At 44.6% G+C, this 24,551-nt stretch overlaps 1 protein-coding gene across 1 annotated transcript; it reads right to left on the bottom strand.

The window, feature by feature from the left end:
* Positions 1–607: 607 nt before the first annotated feature.
* Positions 608–24,421, bottom strand: LOC128901917 (translation initiation factor IF-2-like). Its single transcript, XM_054184062.1, has 2 exons — positions 24,341–24,421; positions 608–1,535 (listed from the first exon to the last, which is right to left on the bottom strand). Exon 2 carries the CDS (start codon positions 1,394–1,396, stop codon positions 608–610), a length of 789 nt encoding a protein of 262 aa, XP_054040037.1. The 5' UTR covers positions 1,397–1,535; positions 24,341–24,421.
* Positions 24,422–24,551: the final 130 nt, after the last annotated feature.

Here is a 24,551-nt window from a genome sequence, read left to right on the forward strand (position 1 = left end):
TGACCAATAGAGGTAGCTGCTTGGCTGATTAAAGATGGGGTGGGCAAAAGGAATGCAAAGGGGGGAAAACTGAAACCTTCACAGTTACCTCTGAGCAATGCAGTGCTATTTATGCACTGCATGGAGAGAAAGGCCTGCACCAGTCACCTGATGCTTCAAGGAACTGCTAGCCCAAGAAAAATGATGTTTGTGGTGTTATCTTTCTAGCATTCTGTAGAGCTGTTCACTTCTTGGTGTGAGGAGCAGGAAAGACCTTGACTGCTCAGCAACAACCCAAACCACTGGCATGCTACCAGCAGTGCTCCTGTCCCACACCCACCGCACCAGCTCAGCTCCATCACAGCCCAAAACCCTGACAGTCCTAATGCCATGATGTTACTAATTGAAGCATTAATCTAGCATCTCTTCTGCCTGATGCCCTGCTCAAAGCGAAGGCTGGATTTCCAATGCGTGAATTTGAGCCTGAAAGCAGTCTGAAATGCCTGTATTTCGGGTCGGGGGGAAAAAACCGAAGGAGGACCCAACACATCCTGTTTCTGTGTGCATCTTCATTTAATAACACGATAACGACCCACGGGCTGCTGCGGCGCTTTTTGCTCTCTGCCCGTTAAACGTAGGCACGGGGAGCCTCGCCCTGCTCCCAGCCTCCCCCATGGCAAGATGGCGGTGTCGGCACCGAGGCAGCCTTGCGGTGGGGCCACCTGCTCCGGGCCCCGCTGCTGCTCCTGCTCCCTCTCCGGCGGTGAGCCCACCAGCAGCAGCCGCCACGGTGGGCCGGGAGCACTGGGGGTCTGCTGGCGGTGCAGTGTGAGTGCGGCCTCTTCCAGGAGGTGTTTCCAGCGCGGAGGAGCGGCTGCTGGAGTCGGGACACCCGCCCCTCCCTGCCTACTGCGGCTTCGACCCCACCGCCGACTCGCTGCACGTTGGGCACCTGCTGCCGGTCATGGGGCTCCTCCGCTTCCAGCGGGCCGGCCACAATGGTATCGCCGTGGTGGGGGGCGCCACGGCGCGGCTGGGGGTCCCCAGCGGCCGGGAGCGGGCGCGAGAGGCGCTGTCGGCCGAGGGGGTGCGGGCGCAGGCGCGGGGCCTGCGGGCCGGGCTGGAGCGGCTCTTCGGCAACCACTGGGAGCTGTTCTGGGGGGCGGGCGGCTGGGGCAGGCGGAGCTGCTGGATAACACCTGGTGGCTGGGCCGGCAGCCGCTGCTCGACGTCTTCGGCGGGGCGGGCGGCCGGCTCCACATGGGGACGCTGCTGAGCCGGCAGAGCTGCCAGACGCGGCTGCGCAGCCCCGAGGGCATGAGCCTGGCTGAGTTACTCTACCCGGCGCTGCAGGCCTACGACTTCCTCCACGGCTGCCAAGTCCAGCTGGGGGAGCTGACCAGATGGGCAACGTCATGTCCGGCTACGAGCTCGTCACCAAGTACAGGGGGAAACCCGGGACTGGCGGGGAGGGCGGGTAGCATGGGGTCCAGCAGTGATGCTCGGGGTCAGGGTGTTTGGTGTCCTAGCTCTACACAACTTCTTGTTGGCAGCCCCTAAAGCAGCAGAAGTTGCTCCTTGGAGAATCAGTGTTACACAAAAATGGCCTCAAGTTGCACCAGGGGAGGTTTAGATTGGATATTAGGAAAAAATTTTACACCCAAAGGGTTATCACACATTGGAACTGTCTGCCCAGGGAAGTGGTGGAGTCACCATCCCTGGAAGTATTTAAAAGACGGGTAGATGTGGTGCTTAGGGACATGGTTTAGTTTTGTTAGTGTTAGGTTAATGGTTGGACTCAATGATCTGAAAGGTCCCTTCCGACCTAGACGATTCTATGATTCTATTCTTCAGGCAAAAAGGGTGCACCTAAGGACCTATTCGGTTGCGCTCCTCCCTGTCCCTATGGATGAATCCAACAGTACCCTGTGGTACCCAAACCTATAGTCCCTCCTTTTCCTCCCCACACATGCATTTCTTCTTAAAAGCTGCTCTCCACTTACACACATGAGGGATAAAATTTGTGGAAGGGAGAATGGGAGCCTTATGATACTGGGCAACAGATAAAGCACCAGGAAAAAAGTAATCAAACCAACCCTGGTAGTTTCCATGATGATTTTATTGACTTTCTCTTTATCCAAACCTTGGATTCTAGCTTTGTTATCATTGACACCTATTCTAAGTAGAACTCCATCATTACAAGAGCTGTTATCAACTTTTTTCATGCCATCCATAGTACTTCTTAAAAACAAGTACCTCCTTAAGACTTAATACCTGAAAAAAAAACACAAAAGAATTCAAATCATATTTCTTTCTAAGTTCCAGATGAACAATACAAAAATAATTTATGGAATTTGTTTGCTGTATTTATTTAATAAGTATTTTATACTTATTCAGAAAATAACATACTTATCACAAATGTGAAGATTTGCATTCCTGTAAAGTGGCTGACCTTCCACACTCACAAAATAAAGCCACCTGTAACTCTATCAGTGTTTGGAGACAGTAAGATTTTACTTTATTAATTTAACATGCTCTTTTAAAAGCTCCCTTACAGAAATAATTGAACACCACCAGCTTCAGGTAAAGACCAGTACCTTACACGTGCACATGAGATTTATGCCTGTATGTTATCCTGTCAAATGAAACAATACTGCCTAAACCACAAAATACTGCTCACTAGACATTATGATTTTTAAATTGCAGAAGACTGTTGTTAATTTAGTCCTCATTCCTGCTTGAGATAAGCCATAGAATCTTTCACAGTAATTTCTAGCTCAAATTCAAAACTTCTGTTTGAGTTAAAGCTCATCTTTTAGAAACAGATGGCTTCAATTAAAAGCCTTGAATAAAACCCTATTGTTTAATACAGGGTAAAATTCATGCATTCTTCCCCCCCCATTAATTTGTAGAGCCATGGCATCCAACTAATAGAACTTACTAAGCTTTTACTACTCAATTACTGCAATCAATAATTTCTGATATGTGAACTTCTGACATCTTCCCTTGTTGCTTATTAAAGTAAATAGCTGAACCCTTCAATGGGCTCTAATTATATGGTAAACTGTCTAGATAGTAAATTGATCTTAAACTAAACAAAGCAAATTTTACCCTCTGTAGCACGATCCTGTGGTCTTATTTTTGCCAGACTAAACCAAGCAGAATCCAAGCATAAATTACTTTATATGTATTGATTATTGGAAAAGCACACAGAAGTACTTTCTTCCTACCCCAAGCTGTTGACTCATAAACAACTTCAGCTTTGCTCTGATGCAGGAAGCATATTCACTCCTAAATTTTCCCTTTGAGCTGCTCCTTGTGACAGGAGCGCTTCCTGTTTGGAGGAGCCACACTCTCTCAGGCACGTACAGCAGCTCTATTACACACAACCACAAACTACACATATCTAAGAGAGCATTGAAATTTTTCTTTAAATGCCACTTTTCCACTCCAGGACTTAAGTGGGAATCATTAGCAACCAAACTGAAGGTCATTATGTATTTTTGCATTTAGAGCTGAATTTTTGCTATTAAAGAACCATATGAGTGACACTTTAAAATTAATGGTGTCAATGTCCTTATTTTCCTCCTGAAACATATCTGACTTCAGATGCCAAGTAAAGAAAGCCATCCTTAAAAAAAAAAATTCTGAAAAAACCCCAATTTTAATAATCTGAATTAATAGAATATGATCATTTATGATGTTTTCTTGTTGCAGTTTGAACCAGATCAGCCGATGACAACAGATGCTCTTCCCATCCTCTTGCTCCAAGGAGAGGATGAAGAGAGATAAAAAGATTTATGAGTTTAGAAGAAACTAAACTACTTTATTAATAATAAAATAAAAAAATGAAATAGATACAATATATACAAAACCATATCCAGTTCCCAGGAAGATGTCACTGACAGGCATTTGGGGAAGTCCTGGACTCAACAACAGGTGGGAACTGGATTCCAGATCCAGAGTCAGGAATACACAGATCAGGATCAGTATCAACCAAACAGACAACATCCTCCTCAGATATCATCCATTGAAGAACCAGAGCTGACCCTTTGATCCCTCAGCTTTTATACTGAGCATGATGCAGATGGAATGGAATACCCTATTGGTCAGTTTTGGGACACCTGTCCTGTCTGCTCCTCCCCACAGGTGGGACCCCTCCACAGGGCAAACAACAAAGTCAGCTGACCCCGATTACCACAGCAACAAATATAAGCAAGAGCCTCTCTACACACCACTCCCTAGCATTAACTATAAACATAAGTTCTAACGCTCTGAGAAGGAACAGTTTTCCACACAACATGCTGTCAATTTCAGAGAGTTAGAAGAGGCTTAGCTAAGAAGCCAAACCACTAAACAGAAAGTTGGCTCTGTTCCACCCCAAACTAGGACACTTTTGAAGATGAAAGATCAGGTAAGTAATGCTGTATTTATTTCCAGCTTGTTATGTTTCAGAGAATAGAACTCTCTTTTCTATTGACCCTTTAGTAACCCTTGAGCTACTATAATGGTAACTGGGAATGGGAGTGGCTTCATAGCTCTTGTGTGTATTTATCAAATAAAAGACCATGATGATAAACACTTCAATAAGTTTTCCACTTGCAGTAGGATAGTCTCTTACAGTTAGCATACACATTTACTAGAATAGCTTTGCTAGACTTCAGCGAAAGGAAAAAGCACTGCATCCCACATCATTCAGTTTTGTCTCAAGCTCATAATCACCCTCACAGCAATTAGCTCCATGATAATTCTATTATTACTGACAATCTCTGGTAAGTAACTGGCACGATTCCCAATAAATACTTTCCTCAAGGTAAATGCTCTTCTACTATTCCCCCTGGTTCTTTTATCACTCCTTCCCTTCAAGAAGCTGGAATGAACACAAGATTGCTTCCCTTTCCTATTCCAGTTTTTGCAACACTTTTAGCTGTTCTATGTTCCTGAAAAAGTGTCTTTATCCCTAGCATATACAAATCTTTCCCCTCCTCATTCAGGTGACTCTTAAAGGCTCAATTTTATGGCAAGGGCTTTAAACATTAATTTATGTCAGTCAAAAGCCTTCTCTATCACACTGTTATATATCCAGTGAGTAAAATTACCATGATGATACCAATGATGAAAAAAACAAGTCTTTAGACAGTCCCATAAATGCTGGTCCCCTAATGTGTTTTATCTTTTCAGCTTCTTGTGTGTAACAAAATACATTGCTAGTACCAGATGATAAAGTATATAAATATAAAATAATACCTTAGTTGGAATTAAGAAGAAAATATTTACTTGAGGATACTACATTAGTTCTCCACTAAAGCTTAAAGGTGTACAGAAGGGAAAAGACAAATAACAACTGATACAATTTTCAGCCACTTAAGATGAACAGAATCAGATGATTATCTTGTTTTCAGAGTAACCAGTCTGAAAAAATACATGTAAAATATTTAGCATATTTAAATGAATCACAGAAGCTACAATAAGACAACAGATATAGCATTGTCAGATAAAACCAGTGGATCATCTGCCATAGACAAAATGAAAATGGAAATTAATGGAAACAGGAGAAGCACAGTTTGAAACACTGTGCAAAACGTGAACAAAATATCAGTGTAGAAACTGGTAAGGATAAGTAATAATGGTTTTAATGGAACATTGACCTAGAGGACCTAAATGGTTTCACCATTTAGCTTGTGGTGAAACAATCTTATACAAATTTTGGCTAAACCAACTTGAAAAAAAGTGGGTAAAAGTTTAGAGTCTAATGAAACACTAACTCATAATGGTCACAGGCAGTGTGATGTATTTTTGGCATGCTGTCACCTCAAGAAGCTGCTGCAAGATTGAGCTGCTTCCTCTAAACGGGTGTTGTGGTTTTGGCCAAATTGGCCAATGATCAGTGACAGATGCTCTCCCCCCACCTCTCACACAAGGAGAGGAGGAGGAGAGATAGAGATTTACGAGTTTAGAAGGAACTAAACTACTTTAATGAAATATTAATAATAAGATAAAAGAGAAAATAATGAAATAGATACAGTATGTACAAAACCGTATTAAGCTCCCAGGATGATGTCACCAGCGGGCACTGGGGAAGTCCCAGGCTGGACTCAGCAATGGGTGGGAACTGGATTCCACAGATGGAGCCAGGAACACACGGATCGGGATCAAAGGCAGATGAACAGACAGGGTCCTCCTCAGATGTCGGCCAGTGAAGAAAAGAGACTGACCCTTTGATCCCTCAGCTTTTATACTGAGCATGGGGCAGATGGGATGGAATACCCTGTTGGTCAGTTTTGGGTCACCTGTCCTGTCCGCTCCTCCCTGCAGGTGGGACCCCTCTACACTTTTCCATTTCTGACCCTCCAATGGGGCAAATAATGAAATTAGCTGACCTTGGTTGTTATAGCAATAAGTATAAGCAAGAGCTTCTCTGCATACCATTCCCTGGCAACAACTGTAAACACTGGTCTTATCACTCAGAATGAACCATTTCAGACACAATATGCTGTTAATTTCAGAGAGTTAGAAGAGGCCTAGCTAAGAAGTAAAATTACTGAACAGAAAGTTGGTTCTGTTTTACCTCAAACCAGGACAACAGGACATGTTAAGTCTCTCTGAGTCATACTGATTAAGTAGGGTGTGAAATTAGAGAATTCTGTGAAGGCAGTCTACAATTAAATACTAATCTATTATTCCTGTGATTTGGGAATGGTGGAAGGGAGCAGAACAATCATCTGTAAGTGGAGGAGGTAACTTTCCAATTGCTACTGAAAGGACTTCTAAAGGTAAAAAGGAAGACTTTGGCAGTGGATGCCAACAGTTAAACAACAGCAAAACAAAAAAGTGAAGAGGAACCACAGAATAGCATTACTGTGTAGGAAGCTTTGTTAGTAACTTGAGATTCCACTTGTAAAAGTGAAAAAAGACTGCTAACAAAACCCCAATCAAGCTCTTCTAAGAGCAGGCACAGAAACTCAACTGAACCAATCAGGACAGAAAATATCAAGAGACTAAAACGGGGGGGGGGGGGGGGAATCAGAGCAACAATCTAATTTCAAGTGCCTCTACCGTATTCAAATTTAGCATCTTTTTGGACAGTTGACTGAACTAGCCTGAAGGAAATGGCTAGTATTTGATCCAGTGCCACTCCCCCAGCTTGTCTTGAGTAAAAAAACCTGCAATTCCAGCAACAGAAACCCTGTGTGTTGTGTGAAAACTTAAATGCCTTCATGTTATTATTTTCATGTAATAAAATAATACATGATAAAAAGAAAGATAAAAATATTTCTAAGAATATTCAGTTCATCTGCCTTTTGATTCTGATCAGTGTGTTCCAGTTCCTATTTGTCACTGAGTCCACTCTGGAACTTCCCCAATGCCTGCCAGTGATATCTCCCTGGGAGCTTTGTATGGTTATCTGTATATTTGTATATATTTTGTATATATTTCATTATTTCCTTTTTATTTTATTATTTATTTCATTAAAGTAGTTTAGTTTTTTCTAAACCCATAAATCTCTCTCTCTCTTTGTTATGGTTCAAGGAAACCCATAACAATTTACTGTCATTTAAACAATTATTCTATCACTGGATGACCCCTCCCCACCTGGGAAGGGGAATTGAGGAAAAAAACAAGGAAACCCAAGGGTTGAAACATAAACAGTTTTAATAGAGTAAGATGAAATAATTAACATTAATGCTACTAAAGAATCAGTATTGATCCTGACACCAATATAAAATATACAAGGATTATACTCAGACAATTATATCAGTAGGAAGCTGTGCACTCCCAGTAGTGGACAGAAAATGCTGGACACTGAGCGCTACGGCTTCAGCAGGAATGCAAGACCTCAGGGGTCTGGTAATGGGGCAAGAAGTTCTCAGGATCACAGCCATTGTGGAAGAGAAAAAACTCCACAGCAAACTTTCTAATTTATATTGAATGTGACGTTCACAGTATGAAATAATCCTGTTGGCCAGCTTGAGTCACGTGCCTGGGTCTCGCTCCTCCTCATCCCTGCACCTGGCTAGGCTTGAAAACACTGAAACCTTGAAAACCCCATACCGTAAAGTAAATATTTTAATGAATTCAGACACTAGAGTCTTCTAAAAATGCAGTTTTCCCTAGTATGAGCAGAGACCTTACTGAAAAGTAAAATTACTGAAAGAGAAATTAATCCTGTGTTGCTCAAACCAGGACAAAGTTATGCAACTGCTTACTTCCCCCATACCTCAAAAGCTGAACATGGGAATCAAGACATAATTACAGACATAAGTGACCATCTTTTACATCTCAATAGCCCTAAGTCAGTCTCCATAGCATGTAAAAAAAACCAAAAAACTGATGCTGCAAATAGCAACACAATTATTAAAGACTCCTTTCTATATTTAAATACACGGAAAAACTTCTTTACAGTGAGGGTGACAGAGCACTGGAACAGGCTGCCCAGGGAGGTTGTGGAGTCCCCTTCTCTGGAGATTTTCAAGACCCGCCTGGATGCAGCCCTGAGGGATGTGCTTTAGGCAATCCTGCTCTAGCAGGGGAGTTGGACTAGATGATCTCTAGAGGTCCCTTCCAACTCTGAAGATTCCGTGATTCCGTGATATGATTTTTGTTATTATTTTAGGATGGTTACAATAAAGATCAAAATTACATAGTTTCTGCAATTTCTGTGAAACTCATAAAAGCCTTCAATACCATTTCCTCAAAATCTGACACCTCATTTATTATAGTATGAGCCTAAAATAAACTTTCTATTTTTCCTCAATTAAAAGGTTTTAGACATTCCTTTAATTTAAACTATTTTATTCTTATTTTAGCAAGAACAAAACAAAATTATAACAGCTACCTTCACATACAAATGTTGAGAATGAGTGAAGGGATAACTTCATGAATCCTGTCATTATGTAGGCTGCATCAGAAGAAAAGAAATATTACCCTTAATTTCAATGACAAAGTCAAGATGTTAATAGGAGTTGTGTAAAAGCACTGAAAGCACAATAAACAACAAAGATGAAGGACTGACTTCATCCAGTTTAGACCACAAAGGATCACTTGTCAGGCTTTTGGCTAAAATGAAGTGTGGCGTAGTACAGATCACTCTATTTTCAAAATATAAATGTCTCTGAAGGTAGTACTATACTAAAAACAACAAAGATAAGAAAAAGACAGAAAAAAACCCTTGCTTTCAAATATCAGTATATATACCCGAGATCTCTGGTCTTTTATTTTTCTTATGAAAACTTTACAAGTGACCCATTATCAAATACTACTAAAGTTCAGAGCACTCCGTGCAAAGATTTCTTCCATAAAACAATTATTAAAATAATCGCATCCGTGTAGAAAGATGGTTGTGAAGAATATGAAACTCCTAGAACACTTCATAAGTGTTCATAAGATCCTAAGTCAAATATCCAGCTTTAACACATCTTCAGTAAAAGTATAATTCAGCATTTTAAGACTCTGAAAGAAGTAATTTCAGTTCCTTCAGTCACTTGTCATAAAACTTTGCTGGCCTACCACCTCACCATAATACATGCTTAAACCAACCAAAAATCTAATAAGCCAAGACAAGCAACATGAATGAAAATAACCAAGCTGGATAAGTGTGTCTCACTAGTGAGAATGCTACCAAAAAAAGGTCACTGATAACTATCCTTTGCAGTCACTTTCTTTTGTACTAAGATGGAATTAAGCTTAGTGTTGTAAGCAGCTTCCTCTACCAAAAAAAACATAAACTAACAAGCAGTTACTGTTCTAGATCTCAGACAGGACAACTTGTATTCATCTATTTGCAAAAACTTTCAGTTTATATAAATGTAAAATATAAAATATACTCCAAAGAAGCAATGTAGAAAGTTTCATATATATCTCTCTAAGTAATCCTTTTTTTTTAAGAAAAAAAAAAAAGAATTGAAGAGCAAACGCAGAACAAACAAGCCAAGCAGACTGATTCAAGAGTAACTCTCAATCCCAACCTTTCAAATGTCCCCCTTGCACTGGAAATTATTACAGCTGGAAACCATATCACAGGCCACCTCAAAACAAAGCCTCTGGGTACTACTAAGTAATAAATAAAACAGACTGTACCAGACCTTCCCAATAAGACAACTACTCATCTAAATCAAAATTTTTATTAGATGCCACTTCTTTTACTTCAACTGCTAATTAAGACTGAACCGATAGCCACGCAGCTACATTTCTTATTCCACTCACTGCACAGAAGTATCTTCTTCTAAGATATGCATGCAACTGTTTGAGTCACCATCATTAAAAGAACTAAAATTCAGCTAACGTACCTTGGTAGAGAAATTAAAGTATCCATAGACCCAGGCCATTTGAACAATGGGTTTCCCACAAATGCATTGCTTTATTTCTTGAATTTCTGAAAGAACAACAAACATGCAATTCAAGAAACTAGGAAAATTCAACCCCACTAGAATATTTTTAACATCTCTGATATTTAAAAGGTTACACTAGAAAGTCCAGTGGTGCATAATGGTGTTTGTATATTCCTCTATCCGTGTTACTGTTGTTGTTTTTTCTCGTTCCCTTTGCTGTTCTGTTAAATTGCCTTTGTCTCAACCCAAGAGTGTTGCCTTTTTCTTCTGATTCTTCCTGTATTGGGAAGCCCCGGTGCCACCCATCTGAGGCCAAACCAGGACAGTCCTTTTTAGTGCCCAATGTGGGGCTCGAAGGGTTGAGATAATGACAGAATCCAACTAGAGCTTGTATAAATGAATTTGTTGTATGCATTTATTGTATTAGGCAAATAGTCGCTGGTCACCATGTTGCTTGGTTTGTTCTCATGGCTGTGTTATGTGAATTCCTATATGGCTTATGTACTCCCCGCGATGATGTTTGTTACTTCTGGGAGAGGGATGAGGATTATCATTCTGCTGTCCTGTGCAATATCAGCTTATGAGATGATAACATCACTTGTTAGACAGTTACTTTGGGGCGTTTATGTGGTGTTGCTGTCCTGTCCGTACCTTGGGCACCATCTCTCAGAATTTAGTAATAAGTACACCCAGCCTGTGGGGGAAACAAGGGGGGACACTTTCCCCAGGTCTTTGGCCTCCCTTTTCTCCTTCGGGTCAGGTATGACAGCTTTTGAGAATTTTGAATATCCTTGGGATGCTCAAACCAGCATGTTCCTAGTGTTATGTCTCCTGAATGTGTTCCAGGTCCTGTTTAGGGTTAAACAACTATTTAAGACTACCACCCGGAGATCTGCCCCGAGGCTGGATAGTCAGGGGTGGCACGGCATGTGGGAGAACATGGGCAGGTACCTAGAGAACTTCTCACCTCCAATGGTCTGGGACTTCACCCCTGAACAATTACAGGACCCTGACAGAGTGGTAGAATATCTGAAGGGAAAAATGCTGTGGCTATTCCAGAGAGGCACAACTCACCATGCTGTGCTGGGCCCTGGCCAGTATCTACCAGGCACTGCTCAGTGTTACACAGCACCCTCAGGGGGAAGAGATGGAAACCAGACTGGCAGCCACTGCAGCTACTCCAACCCCGGTGGCAGCCACTGCCACTGAACCAGGGAACCAACCCGTGCCAGTATCAGTTGCCCCCATACAGAAGAAGAAATACACAAAGAAATCTGTTCGCTTAGTAAGGGATGATGATGAACCAGGGCCATCACGAGAGCAGGAGGAAGAGGCAGAACCAGAGATAATTACTCGATCCCTATCCTTGAGTGAGCTGCAGGATATGCGAAAAGATTTCAGCCGACTTTCAGGCGAGCACATTGTCACCTGGCTGCTCCGGTGCTGGGATAACGGGGACAGTAGCCTGGAATTAGAGGGTAGGGAAGCCAGGCAGCTGGGATCCCTGTCCAGGGAAAGGGGCATTGACAAGGCAATTGGGAAGAAGACCCAAGCCCTCAGTCTCTGGAAACGACTCCTGTCAGGCGTGAGGAAAAGGTACCCCTTCAGTGAGGATGTTGTATGTCAACCAAGCAAGTGGACTACCATGGAAAGAGGCATCCAGTACCTGAGAGAATTAGCCGTGTGGGAGATGATTTATTATGACCTGGACAATGCAGACTTACCCACAGACCCTGATGAGGTGCAATGCACAAGGCCCATGTGGCGGAAGTTTGTACGGAGCGCACCATCGTCATATGCCACCTCACTGGCAGTAATGGAATGGAAAGGTGAAGAGGGACCAACGGTGGCTGGCCGGCTCTGGCGATATGAAGAAAGTCTCTCTTCCCCCCTTGTCTCAGCTGTGGAGAAACTGTCCCGGAAGGTCCAGCAACTTGAAGAGAATATGTCCTACTCCCCACCTGTACGGGCCAGCATCTCAGCTATTAGGAGCAGGCATTTCCCCACTCAAGAGAGAGAGTACAGAGGGTACACACCACGAGGCACCCTGTGGTTCTACCTGCGTGACCACGGGGAGGACGTGAGGGAGTGGGGTGGACAACCTACTTCGATCCTGCAGACACGGGTACAGGAGTTGCAAGGAAGGACAACCACAAAAGGGGATCCCTCCAGGAAAAGTGCCGCCCCAGGTTCCAGGGGGCAGTTCCCCAGACAGAGCAGAAGGCCTGATCTTTCTTCTGATCCTCCTGAAGGAACTTCCAAGTCATTTCTGCAAGAAGTGAGTAATGGATACTATGACCAGGATTAGAGGGGCCCCGCCTCCGGCCAGGTGGAGGAAAGGGACAACCGGGTTTATTGGACGGTGTGGATTCGATGGCCTGGCACATCAGACCCACAGGAGTATAAGGCTCTAGTGGACACGGGTGCACTCTAATACCATCAAGCTATAGAGGGGCAGAACCCATTTGTATTTCTGGGGTGACAGGGGGATCCCAAGAGTTGACTGTACTGGAGGCAGAAGTGAGCCTAACTGGGAATGAGTGGCAAAAACATCCCATTGTGACTGGCCCAGAGGCTCCATGCATCCTTGGCATAGATTACCTCAGGAGAGGGCATTTTAAGGACCCAAAAGGGTACTGGTGGGCCTTTGGCATAGCTGCCTTGGAGATGGAGGAAGTTAAACAGTTGTCTACCTTGCCTGGTCTCTTGGAGGACCCTTCTGTCGTGGGGTTGTTGAGGGTCGAAGAACAACAGGTGCCGATTGCTACCACAGCGGTGCATCGACGGCAATATCGCACTAACCGAGACTCTCTGATTCCCATCCATAAGTTGATCCTTCAACTAGAGGTTCAAGGAGTGATCAGCAAGACTCACTCACCCTTTAACAGTCCCATATGGCCATTGCAAAAAATCTAATGGAGAGTGGAGGCTAACTGTAGGCTATTGTGGCCTGAATGAAGTCACGCCACCGTTGAGCGCTGCCATGCCGGACATGCTAGAACTGCAGTATGAACTGGAGTCCAAGGCAGCCCAGTGGTATGCCACAATTGATATAGCGAATGCATTCTTCTCAATCCCTTTGGCAGCAGAGTGCAGGCCACAGTTTGCTTTCACCTGGAGGGGCGTCCAATACACCTGGAATCGACTGCCCCAGGGGTGGAAACACAGCCCCACCATTTGCCATGGACTGATCCAGACTGCACTGGAACAGGGGGAAGCTCCAGAACATCTGCAATATATTGTTTCCCCATACGATGATGTCATCACAGCAGAAGTTGTTTTTGAGAAGGAGAGTAAAATAGTCCGAATCCTTCTGAACGCTGGTTTTGCTATAAAACAAAGCAAGGTCAAGGGACCTGCGCAGGAGATCCAGTTTTTAGGAATAAAATGGCAAGATGGACGCTGTCAGATCCCAATGGATGTGATCAACAAAATAGCAGCTATGTCTCCACCAACTAGCAAAAAGGAAACACAAGCCTTCTTAGGCATTGTGGGGTTTTGGAGGATGCATATCCCAGATTACAGTCTAATTGTAAGCCCTCTGTATCAAGTGACCCGGAAGAAGAAGGACTTTAAATGGGGTCCTGAGCAACGACAAGCTTTTGAACAAATCAAACAGGAAATAGTCCATGCAGTGGCCCTGGGGACAGTCCGGGCAGGACAAGATGTTAAAAATGTGCTCTACACTGCAGCTGGGGAGAACGGCCCAACCTGGAGCCTCTGGCAGAAAGCACCAGGGGAGACCCGAGGTTGACCCTTGGGGTTTTGGAGTCGGGGATACAGAGGATCCGAAGCCCGCTACACTCCAACAGAAAAAGAGATATTGGCAGCATATGAAGGGGTTCGAGCTGCTTTGGAAGTGGTTGGTACAGAAGCACAGCTCCTCTTAGCACCTCGACTGCCGGTGCTGGGTTGGATGTTCAAAGAAAGGGTCCCCACCACACATCATGCAACCGATGCTACATGGAGTAAGTGGATTGCACTGATCACACAGCGAACTCGAATGGGAAACCCCAGTCGCCCAGGAATTCTGGAAGTGATCATGGACTGGCCAGAAGGCAAGGATTTTGGAATGTCACCAGAGGAGGAGGTGATGTGTGCAGAAGAGGCCCCACCATATAATAAACTGCCAGAAAATGAGAAGAAATATGCCCTGTTCACTGATGGGTCCTGCCGGATTGTGGGAAAGCATCGAAAGTGGAAGGCTGCTGTGTGGAGTCCTACACGACAAGTTGCAGAAGCCAGTGAAGGACAAGGTGAATCGAGCCAGTTTGCAGAGGTGAAAGCCATCCAGCTGGCTTTGGACATTGCTGAGCGAGAAAAATGGCCAGTACTTTATCTCTACACTGACTCATGGATGGTGGCAAATGCTCTGTGGGGGTGGCTACAGCAGTGGAAGCAGGGCAACTGGCAGCGCAGAGGCAAACCCATCTGGGCTGCTGAACTATGGCAAGATATTGCTGCCCGGATAGAGAATCTGGTTGTGAAAGTACCTCATGTAGATGCCCATGTACCGAAGAATTGGGCCACTGAGGAACATCAGAAGAACCAGCAGGTGGATCGGGCCGCTAGGATTGAAGTGGCTCAGGTGGATCTGGACTGGCAACATAAGGGTGAACTATTCATAGCTTGATGGGCCCATGACACCTCAGGCCATCAAGGAAGAGATGCGACATATAGATGGGCTTGTGACCGAGGGGTGGACTTGACCATGGACACTATTGCACAGGGCATCCATGAATGTGAGACATGCGCTGCAATCAAGCAAGCCAAGCGGTTAAAGCCTCTTTGGTATGGAGGACGATGGCTGAAATATAAATATGGGGGGGGGTCTGGAGATTGATTACATCACACTGCCACAAGCCCATCAAGGCAAGTGCTATGTGCTCACAATGGTGGAAGCAACCAGTGGATGGCTGGAAACATACCCTGTGCCCCATGCCACTGCCCGGAACACTATCCTGGGCCTTGAAAAGCAAGTCCTGTGGCGACATGGTACCCCAGAGAGAAGTCTCCGTCAGTGAGCGGCAGTTCCGTAATCGTGTCTGTATATTCCTCTGTCTACGTTGTTGTTGTTGATTTTTCTCATTCCCTTTCCTGTTCTGTTAAACTGCCTTTGACTCAACCCAAGAGTTTTGCCTTTTTCTTCTGATTCTTCCCATACTGGGAAGGCCCAAGCGAGTGGCACGTGGTTCTTTGTTGCCGTCTGAGGCCAAACCATGACACATTACATAACATATTTTCCAACAAGTGCACCTGTCTCTTCTGAATATTCATTTGGCAAGAGAACTTTCTGGCTGACAGGATCAAATTTAATAAACTCCTTAACTCTAATTTCCTTGTAAAAGTACGTTCCCCAATAGTGGTTTAAGTATCAGCTGCTCTAAAGTCTCTCCTTCTCAGTAGGATAAGCCACCAACAAAGACATGCGCAAGCAAGCACATCAGACTGTGCTTCTGAACTATCTGCTCAATTCTTCTCAGCCTAAGAGGAGGTGATATTTACTAGATCCCTGGTTTCTGAATAGCTCTGGGAGAAGGACTTCTGTCAGTTTTAATCCTGTAGTAATTTACAGGAACAGAGCTGATAGGAGGAACTGTACAACAGTGTTACTAGCATGTAAATATACACAGTGTTAGCCACCTAGGTTCCCTACTAGCGCATTCAAAACTTCTACTGTTTCACTATATAATAAAACCTAGTTCCCTAGAATACAGACCCTCCTAAGGAAGATTTAAGTGTTTTTATAAATGTACTGAGCCAAGGTACATGATAAATTAATACTGAACAGAAAACTGGGCCAGAATTCACAGAAGTGAAAATTCCAAGTGCCCAAGCTGACACAACCGAATGGGACTATTTTTCAAGTAGCAGCTGACCCAGCATTTTACAAAAACTTAGACCCCAACCAAGTACCTAGAATTAGAATCATAGAAGCATAGAATCTTCATGGTTGGAAAGGACCTTTGAGATCATTGAGTCCAACCATACACACACACACACACACACACACACACACACACAACCAAACCAAACCAAACCCCTACAATCTCTGCCACTAGAGCATGCCCTGAAGTGCCACATCTACACAGTTCTTAAATACCTCTAGGGATGGTGACTCAACCACCTCCCTGGGCAGGCTGTTCCAGTGCCTGACCACTCTTTCAGTACAGTAATTCTTCCTAATATCTAATCTAAACCTCCCCTGCTGCAACTTCAGACCATTCCCTCTGGTCCTGTCGTTATTCACCTGGGAGAAGAGGCCAACACCCACCTCTCTCCAACCTCCTTTCAGGTAGCTGTAGGGGGCAATGAGGTCTCCCCTCAGCCTCCTCTTCTCCAGGCTAAACATGCCCAGCTCCCTCAGCCTCTCCTCATATGACTTGGTCTCCAGACCCCTCACCAGCCTGGCAGCTCTCCTCTGGACACGCTCCAGCACTTCAATGTCCCTCCTGTACAGAGGGGCCCAGAACTGAACACAGTACTCGAGGTGAGGCCTCACCAGTGCCGAGTACAGAGGCACCATCACTTCCCTGCTCCTGCTGGCCACACTATTCCTGATACAAGCCAGAATGCTGTTGGCCCTCTTGGCCACCTGGGCACACTGCTGGCTCATGTTAAGCTGGCTGTCCACCAGCACCCCCAGGTCCTTTTCTGCCAGGCAGCTTTCCAGACACTCTTCCCCAAGCCTGTAGCGTTGCTTGGGGTTGTTGTGACCAAAATGCAGGACCCGGCACTTGGCCTTATTAAACCTCATACAGTTGGCCTTGGCCCATGGATCCAGCCTGTCCAGGTCCCTCTGTAGAGCCTTCCTACCCTCAAGCAGATCAACACTCCCACCTAGCTTGGTGTCATCTGCAAACTTACTGAGGGTGCACTCAATCCCCTCATCCAGATCACCAGCTTCTCCAGGAGGATGCTGTGGGGGACGGTGTCAAAGGCCTTACCAAAGTCCAGATAGACAACGTCCACAGCCTTCCCCGCATCCAGAAGGCGGGTCACACGGTCACAGAAAGAGATCAGGTTGGTTAAGCAGGACCTCCCTTTCCTAAACCCATGCTGGCTGGCCCTGATCCCTTGGCTGCCCTGCACTTGCCATGAGAGCTCACTCAAGATGATCCTCTCCATGATCTTTCCTGGTACCGAGGTCAGGCTGACAGGCCTGTAGTTCCCCGCATCCTCCTTCCGACCCTTCTTTTAGATGGGCATCACATTAGCCACCCTCCAGTCATCTGGTACCTCCCCTGTTGACCAGGATTGTTGATCAGTGATGGAGAGAGGCTTGGTGAGCTCTCCCGCCAGCTCCCTGAGTACTCTTGGGTGAATCCCATCCGGCCCCATAGACTTATGTGCGTCTAGGTGCAGAAGCAGATCACTGACTACTTCCTCCTGGATTATGGGTGGGTTGTTCTGCTCTCCATCCTTATCTTCCAGCTCAGGAGGCTGAACCCCCTGGGGATAGCTGGTCTGACTATTGAAGACGGAGGCAAAGAAGGCATTAAGTATCTCAGCCTTCGCCTCGTCCTTGGTTGCAACTTTCCCCCCCGGCATCCAGTAAGGGATGGAGATTCTCCCTGGCTCTCTTTTTGTTGATGTATTTATAAAAACTTTTTTTGTTGTCCTTAATGTTAGTGGCCAAGTTGAGCTCCAGCTGGGATTTTGCCTTCCTAATTTTCTCTCTGTATAACCTAATGAGATCTCTGTACTCCTCCTGAGTTGCCTGTCCCTTCTTACAAAGGTGGTAAACCCTCTTTTTATTCCTAAATCCCATCAGAAGTTCCTTATTCATCCAGGCTGGCCATTTTCCCTGCCCTTTAGACTTGCAACACTTGGGCACAGCCTGTTCCTGGGCCTTTAAGATTTCCTTCTTGAAGAGTGTCCAGCCTTCCTGGACCCCTTTGCCCTTCAGGACTATCTCCCAAGGGACTCTCTCAACCAGTGTCCTGAACAGGCCAAAGTCCACCCTCCGGAAGTCCAAGGTGGAGGTTTTGCTAACCCCCCTCCTTACATCACTACCAATTGAAAACTTGACCATTTCATGATCACTAAACCCAAGATGACCTTTGACCACCACATCTCCCACTAGTCCTTCTCTGTTTGTGAGCAGTAGGTCTAGCGAGGCACCTCCCCTGGTAGGCTCGCCTACCAGTTGTGTCAGGAAGTTCTCTTCCATGCACTCGAGGAACCTCCTAGCCTGCCTGCTCTCTGCTGTGTTGTATTTCCAGCAGATAGCTGGCAGGTTGAAGTCCCCAACCAGAACAAGGGCTGGCGATTGCGAGACTTCAGCCAGCCGCTTACAGAATACTTCATCTGTCTCCTCATCCTGGTTGGGTGGTCTATAGCATACTCCCAGCACAAGATCATCTCCCTTATTTGCCTTCCCCTTCATCCTTACCCATAAACACTCGACTTTATCATCACTGGAATCTAGCTCTATCCAATCAAAACATTCCCTAATGTACACAGCCACACCCCCACCTCTCCTTCCTTGCCTGTCCCTTCTGAAGGGCTTATAGCCATTCATCGCAGCATTCCAGTCACGACAGTCATCCCACCACGTTTCCATGATGGCAACTACATCATAGCTGTTCTGCTACACAATGGCTTCCAGCTCATCCCGTTTGTTGCCCATACTACATGCATTCATGTAGATGCACTTGAGCTGGGCTACCGATTTCACCCCCATCCTTGGCCCTTTATCCCTAGGCTCATTACTAGTGGGCCTGGTTTTATCCCCTTCCCCCTTCATTTCTAGTTTAAAGCCCTGTCCATGAGCCTTGCTAACTCTTGGCCTAGTACCCTTTTCCGCTTTTGGGATAGGGTTTCCCCATTCTTAGCAAGCAGGCCCGGTGTCCTGCAGATCAAACTATGATCACAGAACCCAAAGCCCTGCTCGTAGCACCAGTTTTGGAGCCAGGTATTGATCTGTCTGATTTTCTTGTTCACCCATTCGTCAGTCCCCAAAGCTGGAAGGGCAGAGGAGAACACAATTTGTGCTCCCGAACCCTTGACAAGCCATCCCAAGGCCCTGAAATCTTTCTTCATTGCCCTCAGACTTCTACTCTCCAGCTCCTCACTGTCTGCCTGTAAGATCAAAAGAGGGTAATAATCTGAGGGCCATATTAGGCCAGGAAGCTTCCTGGTTACATCCTTAACACGGGCCCCAGGGAGGCAGCAGACCTCCCTGTGGGAAGGGTCCAGCCCGCATATGGGACCCTCAGTTCCCCTCAGAATGGAACCCCCTATGACTATTGCCCTCCTCCTGCTCTTCACAGAGGCAGTCTTAATATGTGGAGCTGGCTGCTTTGACAACTCCCTGGATGGGGCTTTATCAGCATCCTTAGTTCCCTCCTCATCTATCTCCAGAGGCCCATATCTGTTCTGTATGGGCACCTGGGGGGGGATGGGGGGTCTGGAGGGGGCTCTCCTGCTGCCCCGAGCAGGTACCTGCTTCCATTCCCCCCATCCTCTCCTAGTTCCCCTCCTTCTGCCTGGTGACAAGAGGGCAGGGGATCCTCTGCCTCTCATGGAGCCTCCTCCTGCTGCTTTTTCCCTAAGGATGGCAGGGTGTGGCTCCACCAATCAATCTCCCTTTCACACTCCCAAATGCTCCTCAGTCTTTCCACTTCCTCCTTAAGCTCAGCCACCAGGCCGAGCAGATCATTTACCTGGTTGCAGCGCACACAGGTACTGTTTTTGCTATCCTCCTGCCAGAGTGACAGACATTCCATGCAGCCCGTCTCTGTCAGGTCCGTTTGGGTTGCTTTATTCCTTCTGGCTTTGGCTATTTGGCTACAGACCGAGTGGAGACCATGTTTTCTTTGCAGTCGATCTAGCCTGCCTTCTCTCCTCTTGTTCCTCCCCTCGCAGTCACCCGTCTCGCGCCGCACTCTGCAGTGGCTGCCCGCCGCCAACGTACACCCTCCTCTGGTGCTCCCGGGTGGTTCCTCGGGTGACACCCAGGGAACGCCCACTCACTGCTTGTTTGCTCAGTGCGCAGCGACCGGGCTGCTGTTTTCCTGAAAGGCTTCTTTTATGAGGGGGGAGTGGTCCCACCCCCTCCTCGTTCAGACCTGCCGCCGGAGGTGCTGGCTCCGCCCCACTCCTCCTCAGCTGTCACCACCCCCCGGAAGTGCCGGGTACCGGCTCGGGCTGGCCGCTTTTCCTGGCTTGAAAAAGCCTCAAAAAGGAGCCCCTTTGCCGGCCTTTTTTGACGCGATTCCCTTCCCCAGTACAGACTTACCTGCACTGGAGCTGGTCTCCTCGGCGAGTGGAGAGCCTTCAAAAAGCAAAGCCCTAGAATTATGTCTTTTCTGAAATAATTGGCTTTAAGATATAAACAAATTAGACAATTTAAGCCTTTTAAAAAGTAAATAATTCACACTGTAAAGTTAACAGATAATAGAGACTGCTTCTGACAATGCCCAAAATGAAACATTAAAATATATATTTTAAGCCACTCATCAAACCATTTAAATAATTCTTTGCTTATGTGAAGAGCAAAGTAATTGAAATAAGTGGAGTACCCGTCCCCTATTAATCTTCTGCAGGCAAGATGTGGTACAATTCTGTTGTAAATCCAGCTTTCAGCTCCTCTGTAGCTCTGTCTAGAAAAACTCATGACTTTAAAACATCAAAGTTTATTCCATGGGGAAAGAACCATGGTATCTTCTCCTGTCTCTATTCAGCATTTTACAAGACCTTTTAAACTGAAAGATGTATCTCAAGTTTCTCACCAAGATTTCCTAGTACTTCTATATTACTGAAAACAAATGTTTTGCCATTTTGATCCAGAAAGAAAATAACGAAGGGACTGAACTATTATGAACAACATTAATCAGTAAAAGCTACACCAGAAGTGGTATAGTTATCTGCAACCTTGTTTTTACAGAGATGTGTTTATTGACAATATATTCATAAATACTGGTAATCTTCTGTTTATTTTTATTTAGAAGAAAACCCCTAATACAGCGATTCACAGAGACCACAATTGTTTTAGAAAAAAAGTTGCCTAGTTGCTCTGAGATATAAACAATTCAAACAATATGCTGTTGTATAAACAAAGCTCCTTCAAGAATCCTCTTAAAAAATAGTTTTAAATTTAAGAACAAACATAACCATTAGCATGAACATACTAGAAAATGTTTATACACGAGTGATGAATGTGTTTAATAACCTACAATGAACACACTAAAACTGAAGGTACAATAATAGTGAAAATGAAAGAGAGATTAAAAGGGAAAAAATAATTATGAAGTCCCTCACTTTATGATGCTTATGATTAACATCTTTAGAAGTAAAACTCAAAAAAAACATTTTTGTATTAGAATTAGTATATCAGCAATACAGAACAACAATATCTGTTCTAAGAAAGGTGATAGTTTTTCCAGTTGTAACAATTATTTGTAAACTCCTCACAATCTCCAAGATACTAGAAGGGGTACAGATTGAGTACTGGGGTTTGTGATGAAAGAACAAACACAGCAATGAAACACAAAATAAAGGTGCAGTGGAAAAAGCATAGGAGGTAGAGAGGAGTGAGTGGTCTACATCGGCATATCAGTTTGATCACCTCTGTTTCTAACAGTTTTGTTTTGCATCCCAGATTGGTCTTGGAGCAGGCGAAACAGATTCCTTTCAAACTTAACTATACTGGAAGATTGTGCTTCCAGAGCACACCTGACACATTCCAACTGCTAACAGAGGTTCCCTCCATGGGACCAGACTAGCAGTAGTCTGAAGAAACACCTCTTAAAGCATATATAAGATAAACTTAAAACTCAGCACAAAATCTTTCCTTTACAAATCTATTTCCATTACGCCACATTCTTGCTAACATAAGACATTAATGTAGATCTCATTAAGGGTAACAGACAGCAAGTTATACATGAAAAAGACAGTCAAAACATTAGAAAGAAGATCTCATTTATCTTAGGTATTCACAATCTTGATACACTCATTGGAAGAATATAAGCTGGTGCCATTATGTAAAAAATAAAACAATATTAGGAGGATGAGGCAGATGTAAAAAACAGATGAAGCATTATATGAAAAGTTGAAGAGGTAAACCTTTTAGCATCCAGTATTTATTCATTTAATGTTCTGGTTACAAAATATTAGCTAGAATTAATCATTAAACAAATATTCTCTCTAACAAGGATGAATCTGATAAACAACCTGAAAGAATATTATCCTTGGCATTTTTATTTTTTAAACACCTGTTTGAGTCAATCTATATTCTAAAGAAAAAAAAAGCTACTTCTGAAAATAAGTGGACAGTCCTAGATCAAAAGTATGAGAGTGCATGGCTATATAAGTACACATCATAGAATTGCCTAGGTTGGAAGGGACCTTTCAGATCATCTAGTGCAACCATCAACCTAACTCTGACAAAAACCATCACTAAACTATATCTCTAAGCACTATGTCTACCAGTCTTTTAAATATCTCCAGGGATGGTGCCTCAACCACATCACTGCCATTGCCAAAAGGTTTTGCTCAGACATGTCTCTCTACCTCCTGTTCTTATTCAGGATAGAGAAAGAAGTTCATTCAGAGTTTAAAGGGGAAAACATGATTGCCTTTACAGGTGATACCACTTAACTTCATCAACATACTGCAGAGAAGAACTATGAATTGTTCTTATACATATCAATATACAAAAAACTCAGCCTCTCTGCTTAACAGATGCAGTATATTGCAACAGACACTAAGAAAAAAAAATCTGTTTCTTTCCAAACAGATGGTGAATCAAAGAACATAGTTTCTCAACAACTTTTTATATGTTAGAAAATTGTCAAAACCAGCATCCACAGTAGACTTCCATAAAAATGTTTCTGTGCATTCCAGTGATTATGCAAATATTGTCTGTGACTCTCCTTTATTTCTATTTGTTTAGGACAAGGATGCTGCTTTACCACTCACTCTCAGTGCTGCATTAATTCTAAATATCTTTATACCAGAGACCTTGAGCTGGTACTAATATTATTTAACTTTTACCTGCCACATAAATGGAGAATACATATAAATAGTTATATCAGTGCTAAGAGCTCTTTAAAAAAATAATAATCCCTCAATGGAAACTTTCAAGCAGCATAACATGGAAAAATTACACAGTGATTTGTCACAAGGAGGAAATTAGAGAAAAAAATAGTTTTACAACATTGCTCTTATGATATAACCAGATGTGTGTGTTCCAAAACTGAAGTTTCCTCAACTAACACTATTCAACACACTTGTTTATTTTTTTCAAGAAATCATGAGAAAGGAAACGGACCAGTCCTTCCCAACCCACTACATCTGTTCATAAATTGTGAAGTGATATGTTCAATTGCCTTCTCTTCTTTTTTTTCCCTTTCCGCTAATATTTCTCCACCCATAAATATCGGCAAGGATACATATCTCAGACGGAGTTCTGAAGAAAAAAGTATTTATCGTTTCGCTCTCTAAACTGTGAAAATATTAGACAAATATAAGGATACTGCTACCTCACGGCTGGAGGCAGACTACTGACCTCCGCTTTCTGCTCTGCTCGTAACATGCCTCTGGGGTGAGCCAGAGAAGCAGAACGAAAGGGGGCGGTGCAGAGGCGTCCCAGCAGCCAGGAAGGAGCGGGCTGTTGAGCCCACCCGCAGCCGCGCCTAACCTGGAGGGCGAAGGTCTCAATGGCCCCTTCACCCCGGGACTCCAGGGAGCAGCGCAGGTGCCCGCCAGCACCGCGCAGACAGCAGACCCGTTACCTCACGCCTCACCCAGGAGCCGGTAGCACTTCCTAACCCTTCCTGTGGTCTCCGTAACCACCATTTTTGTTAAGAGAAAGGTTTGCCGCTCAACACCCAAGTCCTACCGGCTTGGGGTAGGGAAGGCGATACCACTTCTCTCACGCTAGAAAGTGAGTAGGGCCGGAGAAACGCTTCACCTTACTAAAAAAAGAGTCCTCCCTTATACCCCCTTCCCAAAAAGAAAAAAAGCGAGCACCACCCTAAGGAGCACTGCTGCCCTCCCCCAGCAGCAGAAGGAATGGAGTTCCCTACCTCATCAGGTTATGGAGGCGAAACCCACCACTAGCGCCACAGAAATGACGAAACCAAGATGGCGGCTATCTGCCGCCGGGAGGGAGGTAGTCACTACAGTGGACTATGTCTCCGAGAGCTAACTGTGGCTAGGCTTACTATTGCACGGAAGACTACAACTCCCGGCAGGCGCCGCGCGGCCCGACTAGCGGAGCTAGGAGGAAAGGCGAGG

This window comes from Rissa tridactyla, chromosome W (assembly GCF_028500815.1).
Source record: "Rissa tridactyla isolate bRisTri1 chromosome W, bRisTri1.patW.cur.20221130, whole genome shotgun sequence".
Lineage (NCBI taxonomy): Eukaryota > Metazoa > Chordata > Aves > Charadriiformes > Laridae > Rissa > Rissa tridactyla.

What these genes read in the sequence shown, in the direction of transcription:
- LOC128901917 (XM_054184062.1), bottom strand. Translation starts at nt 1,396, where the DNA reads ATGACGTTGCCCATCTGGTCAGCTCCCCCAGCTGGACTTGGCAGCCGT.